Below are 23,247 nucleotides of genomic sequence, written 5' to 3'. Positions count from 1 at the left end.
ACTCCCCTCCACACACAGTATTTCTAGTCTGCATTTTTTCCCCTTTAAACACAATTTTAAATCTGTTTGGGAGGGAGGTTCAGGAGGAAGGGGACATATGTATGCCTATGGCTGATTCATGTTGATGTAGGGCAGAAACCAATACAATATTGTAAATTAGTTATCCTCCAGTTAAAAATAAAAATTAAAAATATCTAGTTATAGTATTACATAGTCATTCTCAAATATGCCTAAAACATGTAAAAACACAAAAATCAATAATCCTACTAACATTTTGCTAGTCTTTTTTCCTGTTAAAAAGTGGCTTTTTAAAAAAATGGGGCATAGAGTATGGAGTACTTTATAGTATGGTTTTATTTCAAGTAACCCCATTTCAGTAGCTACACCACACATCATTTTCAGTGGCTATGTGATATTCCATCAGACCTATTTGGAATAATTTATTGATTCATTCATAACTTACTCAGTTGATCTCCTTGTAACGAATGTTTAGAGTCTTTACAGTTTCTCCCTTTATAAACAACTGTCTTATGGACAGAAGCAAACTGTTGAGTGCATTTCTAAGTGGAGTTGCTAGGCCAAGGATTAGGCTTCATTATCAAGCTTTGGATAGTTCTTGCCACGTTGCCTTCCAAGGACTTTAAATTCCCACGAGGGAGCATCCTCTTCACATTGAATACCACCCGTGGTTCTTCCCTCTTCATCCCCAGGGGAAGACAGGGCCTTGTGTACATTTCTGCTCATACCTGAACCTCCCACTTCTTTATTCAGAGTTTTTCTGTAATGAACCAAGGTTCTGGGTGTAAGGTCGAGAAACTCAGCTGTAGGCAAGCTACTGTAAATTGTTTCCACGTTTGGCTTAAAACTCTTTTCTGTCTTCCTCTGAAAAAGAACAAATCGCCTTTCTACTAAGTTTTGGCAGGAATGATAGGTGGTAAAATCCCGCTTGCTGGACACATTCAGGGCGAGGATAGGATGCAGAGTAGGAGTTGAAGTGTTAGTGTCCTTAAGTATACAATGGGAATTCAAGAATTTTTAAATGGATATCTTTAACAACGGTACACGCTATTTCACTGTGTAGAAGACAATACAGATTTTGTGTTTTACCTCCAAGACCAGTGACAGACCATCTGGATTCGGGTACCCACTCTGTCATTCACTGGGTAGCCTTGAGCAATTTGCTTAACCTTGCTGTTCCTCCATTTCTCAATAAAATGGAGATAATAGTAGTACCTTACCTCTTAGCATTAGAGTAAGCAATAAATGATGTAATACGTGTGCAAGGCATTTAATCATTCTCGGCACATAGTGAGAGCTCAGTAACTGTTGGCTCCTGGTGTTTATATTCCTCACCCATCCACTGTTCCACCCTCTCTGTGGAACAGTGGATGAGCACAGAATGAGGTTTGGAGGACCTAGCTTTGGGTCTTAGATTTACTTGGACTTCTCTAGCGAAAAATGTCTCTCTTCTAAAATGACAAGTTAGATTAGGTAGTTTCTAAGATCCCTTCTAACTCCAGTGAAACGAAGGAGACGGTGAAGAGGAATCTTGGCAGTCACTACTGGTTCCTAACTCTACCCACCAAAGAAAGACGGGACTTAAAAAAGGGCTGAAGACAGAGACTAACCAGGTTCATCTCCCAAGGTTTAATTCTTTCCCAGGTGGGAAGACTGTATCTGATTGTGGATTTTGTGGTTGGCTAATGAGATGATGGGTCACTCAGAACTATGTTGTGCAGCTCTTGAGACAAATGTCTGTTGAGCCCCTATAATGCACAAAACCCAGTTCTAAACTTGGGACATGTGGCCTTGAACAAAACAGAGAAAGTTATCCTTGTGAAGCTTCCATTCTGGTGGGGAATGCAGACAATCAACAAGGAACTAAATATGATGAAAGGAGGTGGAAACACAAGGAGGAAAAGTTTAAAGCAGGGTGCTCGGGTAGAGTGTAGCAGGAAGGGGGCTGCTTTCAGATGGAATGGCCAGAGAGAAGAGCTCCCTGAGGAAGTGAGATTTAACCACAGACCTGAAGGAGTGATAAGTAGATATGTAAGGAAAGAACATTCTAGAACTAAGGACCAGCAAGTGCCTTTGGAGGAAAGCCACGTATGCTACTTTATAATCAGAAAATGAGTCAATAAATGTTATTTATTTTTTAAAAGAGACAAACTTTATTAAATGTTTGAGATTTTTTTTTCCTCTCCGTATGGAAGCCAGTGTGGGAGAGGGAGCGAGGAGCCCAGTGTTAGGAGATGAGGTAGCCAGGGGCTTTCTCGGCCAAGGCAGAAGCTCTGTTTCCCTTGTTTTCCTGGATTAGATGGGAAGCCATTGAAGTATTTCGAACAGCAATGCAATGATCTGACTCACCTTTGAAAAGTCCCCTTGTGGAGCTGTGCCAGGGAAAGGCTGCTGGAGACTTGGTGGTCACATCTGAAGAAGTAAGAAGTGATTGATTTCAGACGCATTTTGAAAGCTAACCCAACGGGACTGGGTAACAGATGGGGTGTGGGACGTGAGGAAACAGTTTGAGTAGGATTCCCAGGGTTTTGGCCCCAGCAATTGATGAAGTTTGCATTTACTAAGACAGGGAAGACTTTGGGGAAGGAGCAGATTGAGGGGAGAAATCAAGCATTTGGTTTTAGGCATAAATGTGAGATGCTCATCACATAGCCCAGTGAGTATGTGGAGGAGTGTGTGCAGGAGGTTGTTCAAAATGCAAGTCTAGGATTCAAACGAGGGGATGCAGCTGGCGATGTAGCTGTGAGAAGGAAAGAAAGAACCCTCAAACATAAATAAAATTTGCCTATTTTTTTTTAAAGTAATTAACACTCACTGATGCATTTTGTTCCAAATTCTGAAAAGGTATTTGTGATCCCACCACCCTTGGTAATTGCACTTAACATTTGGATGTATTTTCTTCCAGCCTTCCAACCCCCAACCCCCTTCCTTTCTATGTGTACATTTGTGTGTAAATATATATGTTTGTGTGTTTAAATTGACATTATCATGCATTATGTATATTTTGTTTTTAGTGTACAAGGTATCCTGAGTAATTTTTTCATTTCATAAAATGTTATTAAAGAGCTTTTCAATGGCTGTTATTAGCATTGTGTTCCATAGAATGGGTGAAGGTTGACCTATTAAACTAACGAGAGAAGGGGGTTTTTATAACTGTCACTACAGTGAGTATCTCAGTGCATGTATGCCTGCGTGCAAAGTTGCTTCCTTCATGTCTGACTCTTTGCGACCCTGTGGACTGTAGGGTCCTTGGGATTCTCCAGGCAAGAATACTGGGGGGGTTGCTTTGCCCACCTGCAGGGATCTTCCCAAGCCAGGGATCGACTTGTGTTTCTTGTCCCCTGCCTGGTAGAGGCAGGTTCTTTACCACCAGTGCCACCTGGGATCTCGGATTACTTTCCTAAAAGTGGAATTACTGAGCCAAAGAGCAAAGTGCGTTATGCCCTGAAAACTTTTTAGAAGAAAGATCAGTTCCCCCTCAAAAAATGAGGTCTTCTGAAAGGCTGCATAAAATTAAATATGTACTTCTAGTGTAGGGGCACCTGCTTTATGATATTTCATCAGTTCTGGGTATTGTAATAGGATTTGTTTTTCATGTGATAGCACACAAAAAATATTTTGCATTTCTTGCTCCATTTTTATTGTGTCTATATTTTATGCAGTATCTTTATATTTTTTACCCATGTTCTGTTTTTTTATGCTCTTAATATACTATTGTTTTATACTGTTAATTGCCAACATCTGCTGGATCATGGAAAAAGCAAGAGAATTTGAGAACACCATCTATTTCTGCTTTATTGACTATGCCAAAGCCTTTGACTGTGTGGATCACAATAAACTGTGGAAAATTCTTCAAGACATGGGAATACCAGCCCACCTGACCTGCCTCTTGAGAAACCTATATGTAGGTCAGGAAGCAACAGTTAGAACTGGACATGGAACAATAGACTGGTTCCAAATAGGAAAAGGAGTACTTCAAGGCTGTATATTGTTACCCTGCTTATTTAACTTCTATGCAGAGTACATCATGAGAAACGCTGGGCTGGAGGAAGCACAAGCTGGAATCAAGATTGCCGGGAGAAATATGAATAACCCCAGATATGCAGATGACACCACCCTTATGGCAGAAAGTGAAAAGGAACTGAAAAGCCTCTTGATGAAAGTGAAAGTGGAGAGTGAAAAAGTTGGCTTAAAGCTCAACATTCAGAAAACTAAGATCATGGCTGCTGCTGCTGCTGCTAAGTCACTTCAGTTGTATCCGACTCTGTGCGACCCCATAGACGGCAGCCCACCAGGCTCCCCCATCCCTGGGATTCTCCAGGCAAGAACACTGGAGGGGGTTGCCATTTTCTTCTCCAATGCATGAAAGTGAAAGTGAAGTCACTCACTCGTGTCCGACCCTCAGCGACCCCATGGACTGCAGCCTTCCAAGCTCTTCTGTCCATGGGATTTGCCAGGCAAGAGTACTGGAGTGGGATGCCATTGCCTTCTCCAAGATCATGGCATCCAGTCCCATCACTTCATGGGAAATAGATGGGGAAACAGTGTCAAACTTTATTTTTGGGGGGCTCCAAAATCACTGCAGATAGTGATTGCAGCAATGAAATGAAAAGACGCTTACTCCTTGGAAGGAAAGTTATGACCAACCTAGATAGCATATTCAAGAGCAGAGACATTACTTTGCCAACAAAGGTCCGTCTAGTCAAGGCTATGGTTTTTCCAGTGGTCGTGTATGGATGTGAGAGTTGGACTGTGAAGAAAGCTGAGCACCGAAGAATTGATGCTTTTGAACTGTGGTGTTGGAGAAGACTCTTGAGAGTCCCCTGGACTGCAAGGAGATCCAACCAGTCCATTCTAAAGGAGATCAGTCCTGGGATTTCTTTGGAAGGAATGATGCTAAAGCTGAAACTCCAGTACTTTGGCCACCTCATGTGAAGAGTTGACTCATTGGAAAAGACTCTGATGCTGGGAGGGATTGGGGGCAGGAGGAGAAGGGGACGACAGAGGATGAGATGGCTGAATGGCATCACTGACTCGATGGACGTGAGTCTCAGTGAACTCCAGGAGTTGGTGATGGACAGGGAGGCCTGGCGTGCTGCGATTCATGGGGTCACAAAGAGTCGGACACGACTGAGTGACTGAACTGAATATAAAAGCATTAACTCTGTTGGAAACATTTATTCCCAGTTTTCTGATACCACTTTATTTCTGCTTGTATTCTGTTTTAACATGGTAGAGTTTTTAAAGATTTATGTAGTAAATTATCATTGTCTCCTTTTTGTTTTTTTTTTTATGTTTAGAAACTCCTTACTGATCCCAAGATCCAATGAATAATTAATTCATTTTTGCATTTGGAAGTTTTTAATAACGTGGAATTAATTTGGAAATTTTATTTGAGTTGAAGTAAATTTTCTCTAGTTGTATAGCCATATTATTTTTTAATAATCTATGATGTTCCTCCACTCTTTTGGAGTGCTACTTTTTGATATTTGTTTATATAGTGTGCTATTTGATTTTGCTTTTTGCTGTTGTGAACTGGATTTCCCGCCCCCCTTTCCATCCAGCTATTGCTGGCACATAGATAAGCTATGGAGTTTCTTATCCAGTCATTTTACACAATTAGTTCTCTTACTATTTCTAGTAGTTTTTCAGATGATTTCATGTGTTTCCTGGGTAGAAAGTCTTACATGGCAAGATGATAATTTTTTTTCTAATAGTGAATGACTCTAATTGCACTACTCTGAATTTCCAGCACAGTGTGAAATGTATGGACACAAGTATCCTTGTGTGATTCCTCATTTGATAGTGACCATCTTTTTATTTATTCTTTTTTTTTTTTTCGCTAGATGTCTCTACCTTAGTTGGAAGATGTCCCAACCTTGTCCACTTAGACTTAAGGTATGTTTTTATATATTTTAAAACAAAAAAATTTTTAATGAAAATTCATGATTTTTTATTGAATGAGGAAAGAATCTTAATATATTGAATTGAAGGAACTAAATGATAAGCTGTTCCTGTCTTCTTCATCTGGGATTGATGGATAGATTTTTAATTTTTTCTTCTGTTCTGTTGCAGCGATAGTGTCATGCTGAAAAATGACTGCTTTCCAGAATTTTACCAACTCAACTACCTCCAACACCTATCACTCAGTCGGTGCTATGACATAATACCTGAAACTTTACTGTGAGTACTCTTGTTTCTTAAAATGAGCAGAGGGCAGGGGCCAAAAGAGATGTCACTTGGTGTTAAAATCCATTATTATTAACAACAGATGTTTAAAGCTTAAACATCAAATTAATGTATCACAAACTAGTTAGGAAGGACTAGCAAAATAGAAGAACCAAGGTAAAATGTTTTGCTTAAAACGTCTGGTAAAGTTGAGTTGATTGAGGTAGTTTACTAAACATTTATTCGGCTGTGAACTGGTCTAAATATTAGAATACTGTTCAAGTACTTGTGGATAACTTACAAAAGCAGGAGAAGACAGCCTTTAGTCTCAGGAAGCTCAGAGTGTAATGGGAGGAGGCAGACCGTGTGTATATGTGTTTCTGAAATTTTTCAGATCAACTAGTTAAGTCCAAAAACCTTCATCTGAGCTTAGAGGGAAAGTTCTACAGTCTCCTGTAGAACTGTCTGTAGAGGTGTCTGTCCCAGAGGCCAAGGAATGGGGAAAAATAAAAATATTTAAGTAGTAAATATTGTAAGAGTGATGTTCTCTTTGAGAAGGAGGGAAATTAAGATCCAGAAGAGTGAAGTAACTTACCAAAACTTAATAGTGAGTTACTGACTGAACTGGATGTATGTCTCAGGTCTCCTGGACACATGCAGAATAGTCTATATCTAATCTGGTAGCTCTTTTAGGGGTTGATTTTGTACTGCTCAGCAACTTCCACAAAATCAAAGCAATGCTAACAAAAGAGGAATCGGATCCATCTTGCTTTTAAGAAGTGCCGTACCCAAGTCATCCTGGGAATATCATCTCTTTAGCTTTAAGAAGTTTTCCTATATTTCAAAGGGCTGCAGAGTTTTTCCTCATGTCAAATATAAGTGTATAGCAATTTTATTAGAAACTACAAGGAGTCAGTATCTTGGATTTGGCCTGGTGTCCTTCTTCCTCATCCCCTAAATGACCCTGCTGACCTTGTTTAAGCTCACTATCCACATGAAGGTAATCAAGCTGCTAAGTCACTTCAGTCGTGTCCGACTCTGTGCGACCCCATAGACGGCAGCCCACCAGGCTCCCCTGTCCCTGGGATTCTCCAGGCAAGAACACTGGAGTGGGTTGCCATTTCCTTCTCCAGGTAATCAAGCTGATTCCTACCAAAGAAGGGTGGTGAATTTGAGCACAGAATTTATGTAGTCCTCAAATTACTAGTTTGGGTCTTGTAAGTTAGTTTCAAGTATTAATGAATACAGAAAATGAACTTATGGGTGCCAGGGGTAAGGGATAGTTAGGGACTTTGGGAAGGTCATTACACACTACTATATTTAAAATGGATAAGCAACAAGGGCCTTTTGTATAGCACAGGGAACTCTGCTCAGTGTTATGTGCCAGGCTGGATGGCAGGAGGGTTTGGGGGAGAATGGATACATGTATATGTGTGGCTGAGTCCCTTTGCTGTTCACCTGAAACTGTTATACCACAATATTGTTAATCAGCTATACCCCAATACAAAATAAAAAGTTTAAAGTTTGGAACAAAAAAGAAAAAAAGAATTAATGAATATAGCAGCAGCCAGGACATGGAAGCGATGATGAATCAGCAGATGAATGGATAAAGAAGATGTGGTACATATATACAGTGGAATATTACTCAGCCATAAAAAAGAATGAAATAGTGCCATTTGCAGCAACATGGATGGACATAGAGATTATCATAGTAAGTAAATCAGACAGAGAAGGACAAATATCATATCACATATATGTAGAATCTAAAAAAATAATACAACTGAACTTATCTACAGAATAGGAACAGACTCACAGACATTGAAAACAAGCTTATGGCTATCAAAGGGGAAAGGATGGAGGGAGGGGGATAAATTAGGAGTTTGAGATTAACAGATATACACTACATATATAAAACAGATCAACAACAAGGACTTAACTGTATAGCACAGGGAACTGTATTCAGTTTCTTATAATAACCTGTAATGGAAAAGAATATGAAAATGAAATATGTATACATATGTACACGGAGAAGGCAATGGCACCCCACTCCAGTACTCTTGCCTGGAAAATCCCATGGATGGAGGAGCCTGGTAGGCTGCAGTCTATGGGGTCACTAAAAGTCGGACACGACTGAGCGACTTCACTTTCACTTTTCACTTTCCTGCATTGGAGAAGGAAATGGCAACCCACTCCAGTGTTCTTGCCTGGAGGATCCCAGGGACGGGGGAGCCTGGTGGGCTGCCATCTATGGGGTCACACAGAGTCGGACACAACTGAAGTGACTTGGCATAGCATAGCATATATATGTACATATACCTGTATATATAGCTGAATTAGTTTGCTGTAAACCAAAAACTAACACAACATTAAAAATCAACTATGTTGCAATTTAAAGAAAAAGAATTAAAAAGAATGAATAGATCAGACACTTCAGCTATATAGAGTTAACTCATAGAATTAGGGAATCCAGTAATTAACATCTTTAATAAAGCACTGTAGTTAATCCTTAGGGCTCAGGGTCTCAGCTGGTGTCTCATTTGGAAAAGCACTACCTAGAAGGGATGCCAATATTTAGTTGCAGGGCTCTCAGATGTTGGCGGAGAAGGCGATGGCACCCCACTCCAATACTCTCACCTGGAAAATCCCATGGATGGAGGAGCCTGGTGAGCTGCAGTCCATGGGGTCGCAAAGAGTTGGACACGACTGAGCGACTTCCCTTTCACTTTTCACTTTCATGCTTTGGAGAAGGAAATGACAACCCACTCCAGTATTCTTGTCTGGAGAATCCCAGGCACGGGGGAGCCTGGTGGGCTGCCATCTATGGGGTCACACAGAGTCGGACACGACTGAAGTGACTTAGCAGCAGCAGCAGATGTTGGGGCCTAAATTCATATACATGCAACTCATTAAAATCCCCTGCCACTTGAATTTTCTAGCATCCAGAACTCCTAGGAGCCTGAAGTGTCTAACCCGAAAAGGTTTCTCTGTTATCAGTTGTTTCCCACCCTTGCCATTTGAGCTTTAGCTGCATTGTCTGTGCAGCTCCCTTGGGAGTACACTGATCATTCTTTTCTGCTTGTTTTTCTCTAAAGAATCTACTTATGTGTCTTACTTTTGTTCTTTCTCTCCAAAGAGTAAGAAGTTAAGCAGGAAATACCTATTCACTTCAGCAGAAGCTAAGGGGAGGCTGTGAGCCTTCATATTTTTATATTTATATCCATTGGGATGATAATACTTGCACAGTCATCTGCAGGCAGTGTGACTTGATGGGTCAGAGCATGGGTCTGAAGTCACAGACCCAGGTGCAAACCCTGACTGCCCTGTAACCAATTTGTCTAAATATTATCTTGAAATAAGGGAAGCAGAGGTATCAGTTTAGTAACAAGTCAGACCATCAGAATAAAGTGAGGACAGACAGAAGAAAGATGCTGTCCTTGAACCTTAAGGTAAAAGAGTATGTTTCTTAAGACATAAAGTGAACAGTATACTGGTTTACCTTGTGAATTCATTAAGATGAGTTTACTGGTACCCTATCCTTAAATATTTCTCCAGGTAAAATGTATATGAAAGAATACATAGTAAGAATTCTAGGATCTTCAGTGATAATTTCCAGAAAGCTATTTATGCTAAAAAAATTTTTCATTTCTTATCTCAGAAGTGGTAACATAAAATTTGAGTGTCTTTCTTTTGTACTGATAATGCTTTGAAATACTTGGGAAACTAGATATTTTATCCTCAGGACACACCCTCCTTGTATTTATTCCCTTCCTTATTAATTGGTCTGATTTCTCTTGTATTTCTCATTAATGGAAAAAACTGAAGCTGGAGATAGTGATCTGAGATTAAGAGAAACTAAAGAAATAATAATACTTGCAGGAGAATTTTAAGTTGAGGAATTTAAGGTTTTATAAGGAGAATAAGATTGCTGGGAGAAATATCAACAATAGATATGCAGATGGTACCTCCGTAATGGCAGAAAGTGAAGAGGAACAGAAGAGCTTCCATTGAGGGTGGAAGAGGAGACTGTAAAAGAGAAGAGTGGCTTAAAACTCAACATTCAAAAGATGATGGCATCCAGTCCCATCACTTCATGGCAAGTAGTTGGGGAAACGATGAAAACAGTGACAGATTTTATTTTCTTGGGCCCCAAAATCACTGCAGATGGTGACTGCACCCGTGAAATTAAAAGACGCTTGCTCCTTAGAAGAAAAGCTATGACAAAGCTAGACAGAGTGTTAAAAAGCAGAGACGTCACTTTGCCAACAAAGGTCAATCTAGTCAAAGCTATGGTTTTTCCAGTAGTCATGTATGAATATGAGAGTTGGACCCTAAAGAAAGCTGAGCACCGAAGAATTGATGCTTTTGAACTGTGGTGTTGGAGAAGACTTGAGAGTCCCTTGGACAACAAGGAGATCAAACCAGTCCGTGCTAAAGGAAACCAACCCTGAATATTGGAAGGACTTATGCCGAAGCTGAAATTCCAGTACTTTGGTCACCTGATGCAAAGGGTCAACTCACTGGAAAAGACCCTGATGCTGGGAAAGATTGGGGGAGGAGAGAAAGGGGTGACAGAGAATGAGATGGTTGGATGGTATCACCTGACTCAGTGGACGTGAGTTTGAGCAGACTCTGGGAGACAGTGAAGGAAGGGAAGCCTGGCGTGCTTCCAGGCTCATGGGGTCTCAAAGAGTGGAACACGACTTAGCAACTGAACAGTAAACAGCAAAGGAGTGAACTTGGTCAAACAGTTTATAAATACCTTTTCTTTACTAAAACTAAATAGAGACACTTAAGACATCAGTGTCATTTTATACTGAAGTTAGAAATAATGACTCTCAAACTATTCATTTCTATTTACTGTCCTTTAGTTTACTTTTCAGTCTCTTCCATGAAGTTTTCAAAGAGATACTTGGGTACGTTCTCTGCTGTGCTGTAGGTGATACACATACAAGAGGCTTGTTTTGCGGGGGTGGAGGGTCTCCTTAAAATCTTAAAGACTTCCTGGTTTTATTGGCTTGGGAATGGTCATTCATCCACCATCTCATCATATTCTGCTCACTCCTTTCTCACGTGTAACACCTGAGTGTCTTCTAAGTGTCTAGTATAATTTCCTTCCTCACCAAGGCTTTTACAAACTGCTGTTGCAAGAACATGTCCTTTTCTGTCATCTGCCATCCCTCTTCACTCCCACCTCTAGTTTCTTGTTTTAAATACTCTCCACCGCAGAATGTCTTACAACTTGGCTAATCCAGAGATCCCAGAATCTGGATTCTCATGGATATTACAAAGTTCTCATATACTCAGATTTTATATAAGAGAAATTTAAGATTGGGCCAGATTGCTATCACCTTCAGTGACGGTAAGTATAAACATCTGTGTATGCTGACGTCTCCTTATACTCTTGTTTCCATTTCAGAGATTAGCTTACTTTATGAACAATAGCAATTTGTTCTTGCTGATTTTCTTTTACATCCAGATCTGACTGCCCCCTTAGGAACACCAAGCATGTTTATTTCATTTGGTTAATACTTTTGTTTTCTAAATTACCCTTCCTCTTGTATTCAACCAGTATATGTTAACATCTGTGGTGTTTAAAACTCTCCTAAATGTAGAATAAATACACTTAGATGGGGAGTGGGAAGAGTGGGAGCAGGAATAGCATGGAAGGTCTTAAGGCGAGTAGATGGTTTGAGTTCTGTAAACGTGAGGGAGGCATCATCAATTTCAAACAGGGGAAGGACTTAATCTGAGCTAGGCTTTATGAGGATGGCCTTGGTCATTGGTATATACACTAAGCTGAAAGGAGGAAAGATTAGGGGCAAGCTGACAATTACTCTAAGGAAGGTTTATTTTTTAAGTAATTATTGACAGTATGAAAATATAAAGGATGCTTCTTATTCTAGGGAATTGATTTTCTCATTGATCTGCCGTGGGATTTTGTTGAAACTCCAAACTAAATATTCCCTTTCCTGAGACTTTGGACTGTGTGTCCCAGCCTGGAGTAAATATAGATCAGAGAGATGGATTTCTAAGCCTGTAGACCTAGGTTAAGAAAAAAAGAATCATTACCAAAGCATATTTGCTTTGGGAAAACAGGATCCCTTTTTTGTGGACCAGAATTTCACTGTTGACATAGTTCAGTTCAGTTCAGTTCAGTCGCTCAGTCGTGTCCGACTCTTTGCGACCCACATTAAAATTCCCACATTAAAATTAATCGCAGCACACCAGGCCTCCCTGTCCATCACCAACTCCCAGAGTTCACTCAGACCCATGTCCATCGAGTCAGTGATGCCATCCAGCCATCTCGTCCTCTGTCGTCCCCTTCTCCTCTTGCCCCCAATCCCTCCCAGCATCAGAGTCTTTTCCAATGAGTCAACTCTTCGCATGAGGTGGCCAAAGTACTGGAGTTTCAGCTTTAGCATCATTCCTTCCAAAGAAATCCCAGGCTGATCTCCTTCAGAATGGACTGGTTGGATCTCCTTGCAATCCAAGGGACTCTCGGTTTCACTTAATGTGAAATACCTATGAAGATGACTGGCTTCTGTGTGTCAGAAAGAAAAAAAGGGAATATGTAGAGATGTAAAATGTTTATTGTGTCTATCTGCACCTGACACACGACCTTAAAATAGTATCATGAAGTCACCGTTAGGTTTCATCATATGTAATGGACTTGTTGACTGTTAACCACTACTTGGAAGTCACTGACTCTGCTCACATCTCCTTTCAAGAGGGCAGGCCTTGTTCAAATAAAGATCAAGTCCATATCCTTAAGTTGCATGTAACCTTTCGTGACTCCAGCTTATGCCATAGTAAAACATTTACTTTTCCCATCACTAGCTTGCTGGCTTCCCCTCCCAACACAGTGACATTTTTCAATATAAACCAAGAGTTGGGGCGGGGGAATGTAAACCAAGAATGGAGAAAGAAAGAAAATATGTTTGGATTTTAAATAAACCTAGGAGTTTTTTGGTTATTAGAAATTCAACGAAATGCACTTGTGTGTTTCCTAAGGCCATATTGCCCAAGCTGTAGCCTGTGCTTTGTGGTTTGATTCACCTTTGCTGTTCCCTCGAATCATTGATTGCAAATTATGTCTTAAGTTTGTATTGTATAAAATATGATACAGTGTGTAAAAATTGGATCATGTAACTCTAGTGGCACAGTTACCATAGATACTGCTACAATGAAAGTCTCTCTTTTCCTTTCCAGTGAACTTGGAGAAATTCCCACATTAAAAACACTACAAGTCTTTGGAATTGTACCAGAAGGTACCCTTCAACTCTTAAAGGAAGCCCTCCCTCATCTACAGATTAATTGCTCCCATTTCACCACCATCGCCAGGCCGACCATTGGCAACAAGAAGAACCAAGAGATATGGGGCATCAAATGCCGACTGTCACTGGAGAAACCCAGTTGCCTATGAAGCCTCTATTGCAAGATGGTGTCTCCTCTTTTCTTTGAACAGGGAAAATAAGCAGGAAGCCCAATTGTGGAGAGCTCAGCTATTTTTATTCTTGGTTTTCTGTTACCTTCCTTCTACAAGTATATTAGAGAACCATTGGAGACAGAAAACTATGAAGTGTTGCTTTTTAGAAATGACTATGAAAGCTTTTATCACTGCTATACCCTTAAGAGCCTCAGCTCTACGCTTTTTGAAATTTTAGGGAGAGTGAGCCTATAATTTCAAGATACCTTAAATAGCAAAATTTGAACCACGTCTTCCAAGTGCCATTCTTCATAAATCTATTTAGAATCAAGCTTAAAAATCACCACCAGCAAATCATTTTTGTAGCCTATATGGCAATTGAACATTCTTCTATTTAATTTTTCAGCACTGCTTTATTATAAGACATAGGTTGCAAAAAATAATAAGCTATTTGTATTGTAAGCTGAAAAGAATGAGAATCATAGAGTAGATCTGCAGCAATCTCTCCTGAGGATGGCAAGAAAAATAGACATTTCAGCTGCGCCTTTAGATTTGCAGTCAGGTTGACGGAAACAGATAGCCCCAGGTCATTCACCTTAAAACCTAAATAAAGAAACAAACAGTTGGCCAACCAGAGGTGTAGAATTGGTATAGAATTTAAAGGCTCAAGAGACAGTTTTCTATGACAGTTAACCTGGGGTATCTTCTAATGCACATTAATGAAGTCTCCTTTATGTACAGTTGGGAAGGTCCCCTGGAGGAGGAAATGGCAACCCACTCCAGTATTTTTGCTTAGAGAATCCCATGGACAGAGGAGCCTGGCAGGCTACAGTCCATGGGGTCGCAAAAAGTCGGACACGACTGAGCGACTACTTTTATTTCCTTTATGTACTGTGTTTGCAGCATTCTGAATTAGCTGAGGAAATTGAATTGTGGACTTCTGACTTTATGATCAAATTATGTTAACGTGGGTTCTTTAGCTTTTAAAATGACTTACTTTGTTTTAGAGAGGTAGGAACCAGTCATTCTTTGATTCTTGAAATGTTGGATGGACTCCTGAACCGCAGATGCCTGCGTTTTCCTTTTCGCTAAGGTTCTCAAAGTTATTTTTACTCTGGAATCAAGTATTTTAAATTGTCTTTTTTTTTTTTTTAATGGCCTCCCACAATGATTGTTTCTAGCAACCTGTTTTATAAAGTTCTGGACCTGGAGTTCCCTAAGAACTGCATGTTCCTTTCAATTAGGAATAGACACTAGAAGAAGGTGTATGTTGCGTGCAGTTTCAGAGCAATAAGCACAGCTGGTACATGCATAAAAGTTAAGACTTGGGTGCTGAACCTTTTGATAGCATCAGTGATTTTTTTTAATGATACATAGAAGCAAAAGGACTAAATTCTACCTAAAAAAAAAACACGAAACACTAACTTCTTGTTTAAATCGATGACCTTCCCATATATTCAAAATGGAGCAAAAAGCCCAAACTCATCATTTCTATTAACATTGCTATTTTTAAAAATCAGATCTTTGAAATGTTGTAAACAATGGTATGAAGTGCCCTTATCTGCTCAAACCTAAGGAAGAACATTTTTATAAAGTAGTGTTACATAGGAATGATTAGGTTTCAATTTTGTAGTAGTTTAAAAGTGCTACAAACTACTTGAAATTATTGTTTACAGATTAGTGACACCGGCTGGAGGGAGGATCCGGTGGGCCTCTCATTTCCGGATACCCTCACACATACAGTACTTCCAAACTCAAGTCCAGCCATAAGCTATTTTGCTAACACGTCAGAGTAATCTGTATTTTTGTATGTGATTTCTACTTTTATAGATTTGTTTTAAAATAAAACATTTTTATAAAAATGAATACTTCAGCTAAGTTGTTTTCCTTTATTCTATTTTTCTTAAGCACTCTGGTTAAAACGAGCATTAGGTATGGTGTGAGATTTCTCTCAGCCCTCTGAAAGTGTGTGTGTGCTATGCCCTACTCTTGCAACCCCATGTACTGTAGCCCACCAGGGTCCTCTGTCCATGGGATTTCCCAGGTAAAAATATTGGAGAGGGCTGCCATTTCTTTCCGCAGGAGATCTTCCTGACCCAGGGATCAAACCTGCATCTTCTGCATTGCTGCTGCTGCTAAGTTGCTTCAGTCGTGTCCGACTCTGTGCAACCCCATAGACGGCAGCCCACCAGGATCCCCCGTCCCTGGGATTCTCCAGGCAAGAACACTGGAGTGGGTTGCCATTTCCTTCTCCAATGCATCAAAGTGAAAAGTGAAAGTGAAGTCGCTCAGTCATGTCTGACTCTTAGCGACCCCGTGGACTGCAGCCTACCAGGCTCCTCCGTCCATGGGATTTTCCAGGCAAGAGTACTGGCGTGGGGTGCCATTGCCTTCTCCGTCTGCATTGCAGGCAGATTATCACAGAGCCACCAGGGAAGCCCCAACCCTCTGAACAAGGCACTTTAAAACAAGCCGTAACATGGTCCCTTTTGTCCCATCTACTTCATGTGTTGTCAAATTAAAATATTTATAATTCTTTGACAAGGTACTAAATACAGGCTTGTTATGGTTAAAGTGCTTCTTAAAGTATTAACATATTTTATAAGATTTGAGATTAAGTGATAAGTACTATCAATAAAGTATCAAGTACTATCGATAAAAATCAGCTCATAGCACTTTTTAAATACAGACTTGATCAGCTTATACTGTGCATTTTATTCTCATTAGCAAACTGTTTGAATAGTTTACCCTATATCCAGGGATCTTCTAGGAATTAACTCTTTTTGAACACATTCAAATAGAATGGTGATTCTTCCTGAATATTACCCAGTTTTTTGCTTCCTTTTTAATATCAATACCATGCTTCCTTTTTTGTTATCAAAAATGTCAAATGCAGAAGGTGAAGATGATGAATTTCATTTTCTGCTTCCAAAGGTCATTAACTCATGACCAATCTCATTTCACCCTTCTCTCCCATCCCATGGACATCACATGCTCACAAGATCATTTTTGAGGCAAAACCGAGACCCATGACTTCATGAATAGTTAAGTATCTACCTCTGAAAGATATTCTTCTGATTTAATTCTAAAACATTAAATATCAAGATGATGTTGAAAGTTCCCTAGCTATGTAAAAACTGTTTTACATAGATTTGTTTTGCTCAGGCTCCAAACACGGATCATACTTTGCATTTAGTTGACATTGACATTTTCTTAGTCTCTTAATCTTAGTGTTCCTCTTCTTTACTATCCTTACAATTTACATATGGAAGAAACTAGGTTGCTTGTCCAGTATTCCCCATTCTGGATTTTACTGATGTGATCCATCCCTGGAATAGTATTTAACAGGTTCATGTGTCCCCTATTTCCATAAACTGGTAGGTAGATCTAGCAACAAAAAGCCAACGAAGAGTGAGTTTGCCACCCAAGAGACACTGGTAACATGTGAAAACTACTTTGGTTGTCACAAGTGGAGAGGAGCTATTGGCCTCCAGCAGGTACATACCAAGGATGCTGCTAACCATCCCACAATAGCTAAGACAGCATCCCACAATAAAGAACAATCTGATCCAAAACCTCAGTGCCAGTGTTGAGAGACCCTGGTCTATAGGCTTAGTTTGTCAAGGTTTTTTTGAACATCATAGCAAGGAGACAGGATAGGCGGTATTACTGTCTTCCTTCAAGAGGCACACACCATATGCCTTTCATTCTTCTTGTGAATCAAGATTGCCAGGAGAAATATCTATAACCTCAGATATGCAGATGATATCACTAATGGCAGAAAATGAAGAACTAAAGAACCTCTTGATGAGTGTGAAAGAGAGTTAAAAGGCTGACTTAAAACTCAACATTCAGAAAACAAGATCATGGCATCTGTTCCCATCACTTACTTCATGGCAAATGGGGGAAAAGCAGCGACAGATTTTATTTTCTTGGGCTTCAGAATGACTGCAGATGGTGACTGCAGCCATGAATTAAAAGATGATTGCTCTTTGGAAGGAAAGCTATGACAAACCTAGACAGCATATTCAAAAGAAGACATCACTTTGCTAACAAAGGTCTATATAGTCAAAGCTATGGATTTTCCAGGAGTCATTATGGACTTGAGAGTTGGACCATAAAGAAGGCTGAGCGTTGAAGAACTGATGCTTTCAAACTGTGATGTTGGAGAAGACTCTTGAGAGCCACTTTGGACAGCAAGGAGATCAAACCAGTCAATCCTAAAGGAAATCAGCCCTGAATATTCATTGGAAGGACTGATGCTGAAGCTCCAGTACTTTGGGCACCTAATGTAAAGAGCTGACTCATTGTAAAAGACCCTGATGCTGGGAAAGACTGAAGGCAAAAGAAGAGGGCAGCAGAGGATGAGATGATTAGATAGCATCACTGACTCAATGGACATGAGTTTGAACAAACTCCGGGAGACAGTGAAGGACAGGGAAGTCTGGTGTGTTGCAGTCCATGGGGTCGCAAGGAGTCGGACTCAACCCGAGAGACTGAACAACAGTGTTAACAGTCTGCCTGTGGCTCTTGATTCCTCTTCTATACCCTAGTTGCAAGTTCCTAAGATTATTAGGCAAACTCTAGCCAAATGCAAAATATTTATTTCTGGATAAAGTGACTGTGTCCCTTCTATCATGGTGAACTTAATTACAAACCAACATTGACTAATGATCTACAATGTAGAGGACAGGGCAAGGTCTAGAACAGGTGGAAAGGCACTAAATGGTCCAGGAAAACTGGAAACACCTTTCCACTGGAAAACCTAACCTTGGAACAAACAGAAGGCGACCTTCTCTCTCTTTACCTCTCCTCTCCCCACCCCCACCTGGCCAAAGGTCCCAGAAAGTCAAAAAGCTCTCTCCACCAAGATGCTAACTCCTTATACAGGTTGAAACCCTAAAGCCTAAAACTCATTTTATGGATTTGTTTTGCTCTAGTGTTTGAATTACTTTTTAGTGAATCTAAATATCAAGATACTGATATTTTGGTATTCCTTAAACCAAATACCAAAATATCTACCTTGTACATTTGAGCAGTAAAATCACTATATTTAAGGTCTTCAGATGGAAGGGGCTGTGACTGATGAGAGACTGGAAGGCAGACTTTTTTCCATAGACACACATTTTAAAATTAACAGGCACACTGGAAGTGATCATATCCCAACCATTACCATGATTTCATGTTGTGTTTTAAACAAAACCTGGTCATTTACATTGGCTTTTAAAATGTCTTTTTACTCAAAACTATTAATTTACTACTCAGGATAGTAACTGTAAGCTAACTTGTAGTGGTATTGCTGCAAAAACCAGAAAATAGAGGAGTAAAGACTTTCAGTTCAGTTCAGTTCAGTCACTCAGTCGTGTCCGACTCTTTGTGACCCCATGAATTGCAGCACACCAGGCCTCCCTGTCCATCACCAACCCCCGGAGTTCAAACTCACATCCATCGAGTTGGTGATGCCATCCAGCCATCTCATCCTCTGTCGTCCCCTTTTCCTCCTGCCCCCAATCCCTCCCAGCATCAGGGTCTTCCAATGAGTCAACTCTTCGCATGAGGTGGCCAAAGTACTAGAGTTTCAGCTTTAGCATCATTCCTTCCAAAAGACTTTGGTGATATTTTAATCCAAAACTACACGGTAAGTGGATAATCCACAACAACCCATTTTAAAAACTAATGGAAATACTTCAAAGATGAATAGAATGATTTTGTGAAAAATCATTTATCATGACATGATGCTTTGAAGGAAAGCTCTGAAGCAGGAGGAAATAGCTATGTAAAGAGATTTTCTTGTGAAAGTTGCTCAGTCGTATCTGACTGCTTGTGACCCTGTGGACTATACAGTCCATGGAACTCTCCAGGCCAGAATACTGGAGTTCCCTTCTCCAGGGGATCTTCCCAACCCAGGGATCGAACTCAGGTCTCCCGCATTGCAGGTGGATTCTTTACCATCTAAGCCACCAGGGAAGCCACTTGTGAAAGCAAAGAACTAATCTAGTATGACGACAACGTAACAAATCATTCAAGCTCTCTTCAATCATTTAAAGAGAGTAGGTGTAGGGAGAAAAAAAAGTTGCAGTTGGGGAAAACATTTTAAAAGAATGGTTAAAAAAAAAAAGTTCCTCAAATACTGTCCTACTTACTGCAACTATCAATACATCACCCCCTGACATACACAGACTCCCTAGCAGTGTTGTTTCAGCATGTAAAACCATCATTTATTATAATAGATTTCTTCTCTAGCTATGCAGGTTTTCAAGTATTCATTGTACAAATCAGAACACACAATCCCTACTCCCAGTGAACTCAGAATCTTCTGGTATAAAAAGGTGTGTATTGTTCAGATAAAGCTCTTCAAAGTCTTTTCAGGATCCCAAGTTTTGAATTTTTTTTAACCACTGATGATTATTAAAAATGGGAGAACAAAATTCGTTATAATCCATGCCTTTGCTAGCCTATAAAATATTCAAATTAACACTTAAAACATCCTTTTCCATTTTTTCCTTTTAGCTCCTCGTTTAGCCAGTGATTTTCTAAAAAATCTATCATAAAATAAAGCCTGTGACACTTAAAAAATATTTTTTATACGTTTCTTCATGTAGAAAACTTTTATATAAGCCTTCTTATTGATTTACACCCTAATCCTTCATGGTTACTTTAATGTTAAGGAATAAGCTTCATTTAAAACAATTCTTCTTTCCAGTTCAGCAGGTCATGTAATATGATTTTGATTTACTCGGTCCATGAATATAAATACATATGGAACATCAAAAACATTAACTCAAAAATATCTGAAGAATCTACATTTACCAGCAAGCACTGTGTCACATATTAGCAGTGAATGAAGTCAACAGGGAAAAGAGTAATAGATAGTGTGGGGAAAAGACATGAAATATAATATTCTGGGGCAATCTGGTTTTCAAATAATGACCCATAAGAGCTGAAGAAATAAATGAACTAAAAAAGAAAAGATAATGGTTTACTTTTATTCACATGTAGTTGCCATTAAAAGGAACTCATTCATAAAAACATTTTTGCTATTCTAACAACCTTTCCCTCTCGTCACCTCTTACAAATAAATCCCACAACAGGTCAGAAATGTTAGAGGTTATATCACAAATGGAACACATTAAGTAGTTTTTAAACCTCTAAAATATGGCTTATAAACAATTTTACATAGCAGGTTACCTATTAATATGTTATATATTAAACAGATCTATGTACCATTTTGGACAATCAGATTTCCTTGATATTAAAGATGGAGTTGGCATTTTTGTCAAAAAGGGATTTTAAACCTGTTAGGGAGTTTCTATAGTGTGGCATTTCACTTCTTTATAAAGTGGTATCTTAAGTATATCATTATTAAATCAAATCAGAAACTAGATCCATCTCTGGGAAAACACCAATTTTTACTGTATGCATCATGTAAACTCCTTGCGAGTAGTATCTATGCAGTTACTCTCAACTAAGAAAAACAAATTCTTGTTCTGGATATACATCAAAACCTAAGATTATCTTTGTATAATAATATTTAAAAATCTGACAAGAACATGATAAATGTTGCCAACCCAAGAGCCAAACCTCGGTTTGATTACACATCCTAGTTTTCGCAGAATCTACTTCTGAGCTCACCAGATTCAGTTCTATCAGGACAGCAGCTGTTCAGATCACCGTGTACATCCAGCGCCTGACACAGTGCATGGCAGAGTCGGTGTTCAGTAAATATTTCAGTGACTGAAGACAAATTTTTAACAGCAAGTGGAAAAAAAAATACAACTTTGAATAATTGGAATAAGAATACCAATTGTCTCATGATGCAGCAAGAGGAACTTTTTGTGATAATTCTAGGATTATTTACAAGTAAATTGGGAATTAGGTAAAGAAACTGTCATAATGGGAAAAAAAGAAAAGCCACAACATTTTATCCTCCAAACCTAATGTGTAAAACCTGGAATTTGAGCTAGGTGAAAACTACCATGATAATAAGTAAGGCAATTCCAAAACTAAAATGTTTTGCATATTTATTAAACAATCCATTTTCTTTCTGACAATACTCCTAATACTAGATGAAAATTTTTATAGGTTTTACCAAACTCATAATAGAATGTGCCTAATCAGTTCATCCTTTGTCTTTAAATCCATGTTAGAGAGTTTTAAATATGGAAGAACTTTATCAGCCTCAAATCATTAAAAAAAAATCACCAAAGACCTAAAATAATTATTGGCTAATTAATACATTTGTAATAGTGCCATGATTTTGTCCATATATATTTCACCCAGCATTGTCAAATTTAACCTGATAGTCAATGAAATGAAAACATCTATAATTTCAAAAATGATTGAACTTTTTAAATCAATAGTCATAATAATATCATTGTGTTCTGAAATTAGAAAACTCTTGGCAGATATACAAAAACACATTTACCTATTTCAATTAGGTCAATGTCAGGATTTATCAAAATTCTCCATCAAAGTTTTTTAAAAAATCTTAATCTTTAGGTACTATAAAAAAATACTACTCAAATGAGATGTGTTTGGTCTGACCAATTCCACAAAGTGAGGAGGAAAAGGAAGGGAAAAAAAAAAAAAAACTTGTACAGTTAAATTTCAAATCCTAAACATTAAATCTTTTATTTGAGCCTACCTCTCTAAATTTATAAAGATACCAGCACTCTTGGAAACCAATTGTAAGCAGTATCAAAATTTCACTGTTAAGAATTCTAATCAGTTTAGTCCTCCATTTTCTTACATAGTGAACATCTTTTCCATCAGAATCCGTCAGAAAACTAATGCAAATCTCACTTTCTTGGTCACCCTTCAGCCCAAGGCCAATCAGTCTCAATAACAACCAAAAACTGTAGCTTTATGACTGGTAGGCTGCTTCTGCAGTAAAACTATTTCTCTGGCAATCAAAATTGTCATCTGAGGCAATCCTTCACTGCTCTAGAAGCACAGTTCGAAGCTCGTCTTCTTTCTCGATCAACATTGAAGCAATGGCTCCATCATTAAACTCAAAGGAAGTTCCTCCATCCACGACCATGCATGCATCCCAACACCGCGAACGCACACACACCCTAGGCAGAGAGAGACATGTGTTAAATATCAACACTTTGCTTAAACTGCAGTTTCTTTAAAACACTGAGTTTTTATCTAAACTGGCAGGTAGATCATTTGGCCTTGATTTTAAAAATCAAGTTGCCCTGTCCTTTGTTATGAGAGAATTAGTGACTATGTCAATATGAGTACATCACCCAAAAAATCTCAAAATTGAAATGTTCAGGATAGCTCCATTTACCCAAACACTTAAAAGTGAACAAGTTCAGACTTGATGGAACTCATAGGAGCTTTTTGAACATTATTACCATTACAAGTATTTTAAGTATTGAGCAAGAATGTAACTACTGTCATGTAAAATTTTTACTTATATACAACATACAGAAAAGGCACAAATTATCAGGGTACAGCTCAATGAGCACACTTGTGTAATCATCACCCAAATTAGGAACTGAATGTTACACTCAGTTCCCGGGAAGTTCCCTCATTGCTCTTAACCCATCTCCCAGTCTTTACTCCCAGCGCCTCCTTCCCAAGCATATCCACTATCCTAATTTCAATCACATAGTAATAATAGCTTT

The 23,247-nt window shown here is 39.1% G+C and overlaps 2 protein-coding genes across 9 annotated transcripts in view; one reads left to right on the top strand and one right to left on the bottom strand.

The window, feature by feature from the left end:
• SKP2 (S-phase kinase associated protein 2) overlaps positions 1–15,478 on the top strand; it is a 39,222-nt gene extending 23,744 nt beyond the window's left edge. For all 4 annotated transcript variants that reach the window (XM_055555173.1, XM_055555172.1, XM_055555175.1 and 1 more), the window contains 3 exons: positions 5,865–5,916; positions 6,094–6,201; positions 13,396–15,478. In XM_055555173.1, coding sequence (XP_055411148.1) covers positions 5,865–5,916; positions 6,094–6,201; positions 13,396–13,609 — 374 coding nt within the window. In that variant the 3' untranslated portion in view covers positions 13,610–15,478. The remainder of the gene's footprint in view (positions 1–5,864; positions 5,917–6,093; positions 6,202–13,395) is intronic.
• A 5,099-nt stretch (positions 15,479–20,577) lies between these two features.
• Positions 20,578–23,247, bottom strand: part of NADK2 (NAD kinase 2, mitochondrial) — a 47,695-nt gene continuing 45,025 nt past the window's right edge. For all 5 annotated transcript variants that reach the window (XM_055554505.1, XM_055554506.1, XM_055554503.1 and 2 more), the window contains one exon: positions 20,578–22,686. In XM_055554505.1, coding sequence (XP_055410480.1) covers positions 22,548–22,686 — 139 coding nt within the window. In that variant the 3' untranslated portion in view covers positions 20,578–22,547. The remainder of the gene's footprint in view (positions 22,687–23,247) is intronic.

The sequence above is a fragment of the Bubalus kerabau genome, chromosome 18 (assembly GCF_029407905.1).
Source record: "Bubalus kerabau isolate K-KA32 ecotype Philippines breed swamp buffalo chromosome 18, PCC_UOA_SB_1v2, whole genome shotgun sequence".
In the NCBI taxonomy this organism is placed as follows: Eukaryota; Metazoa; Chordata; class Mammalia; order Artiodactyla; family Bovidae; genus Bubalus; species Bubalus kerabau.
This window is presented reverse-complemented; position numbering and strand designations above follow the sequence as displayed.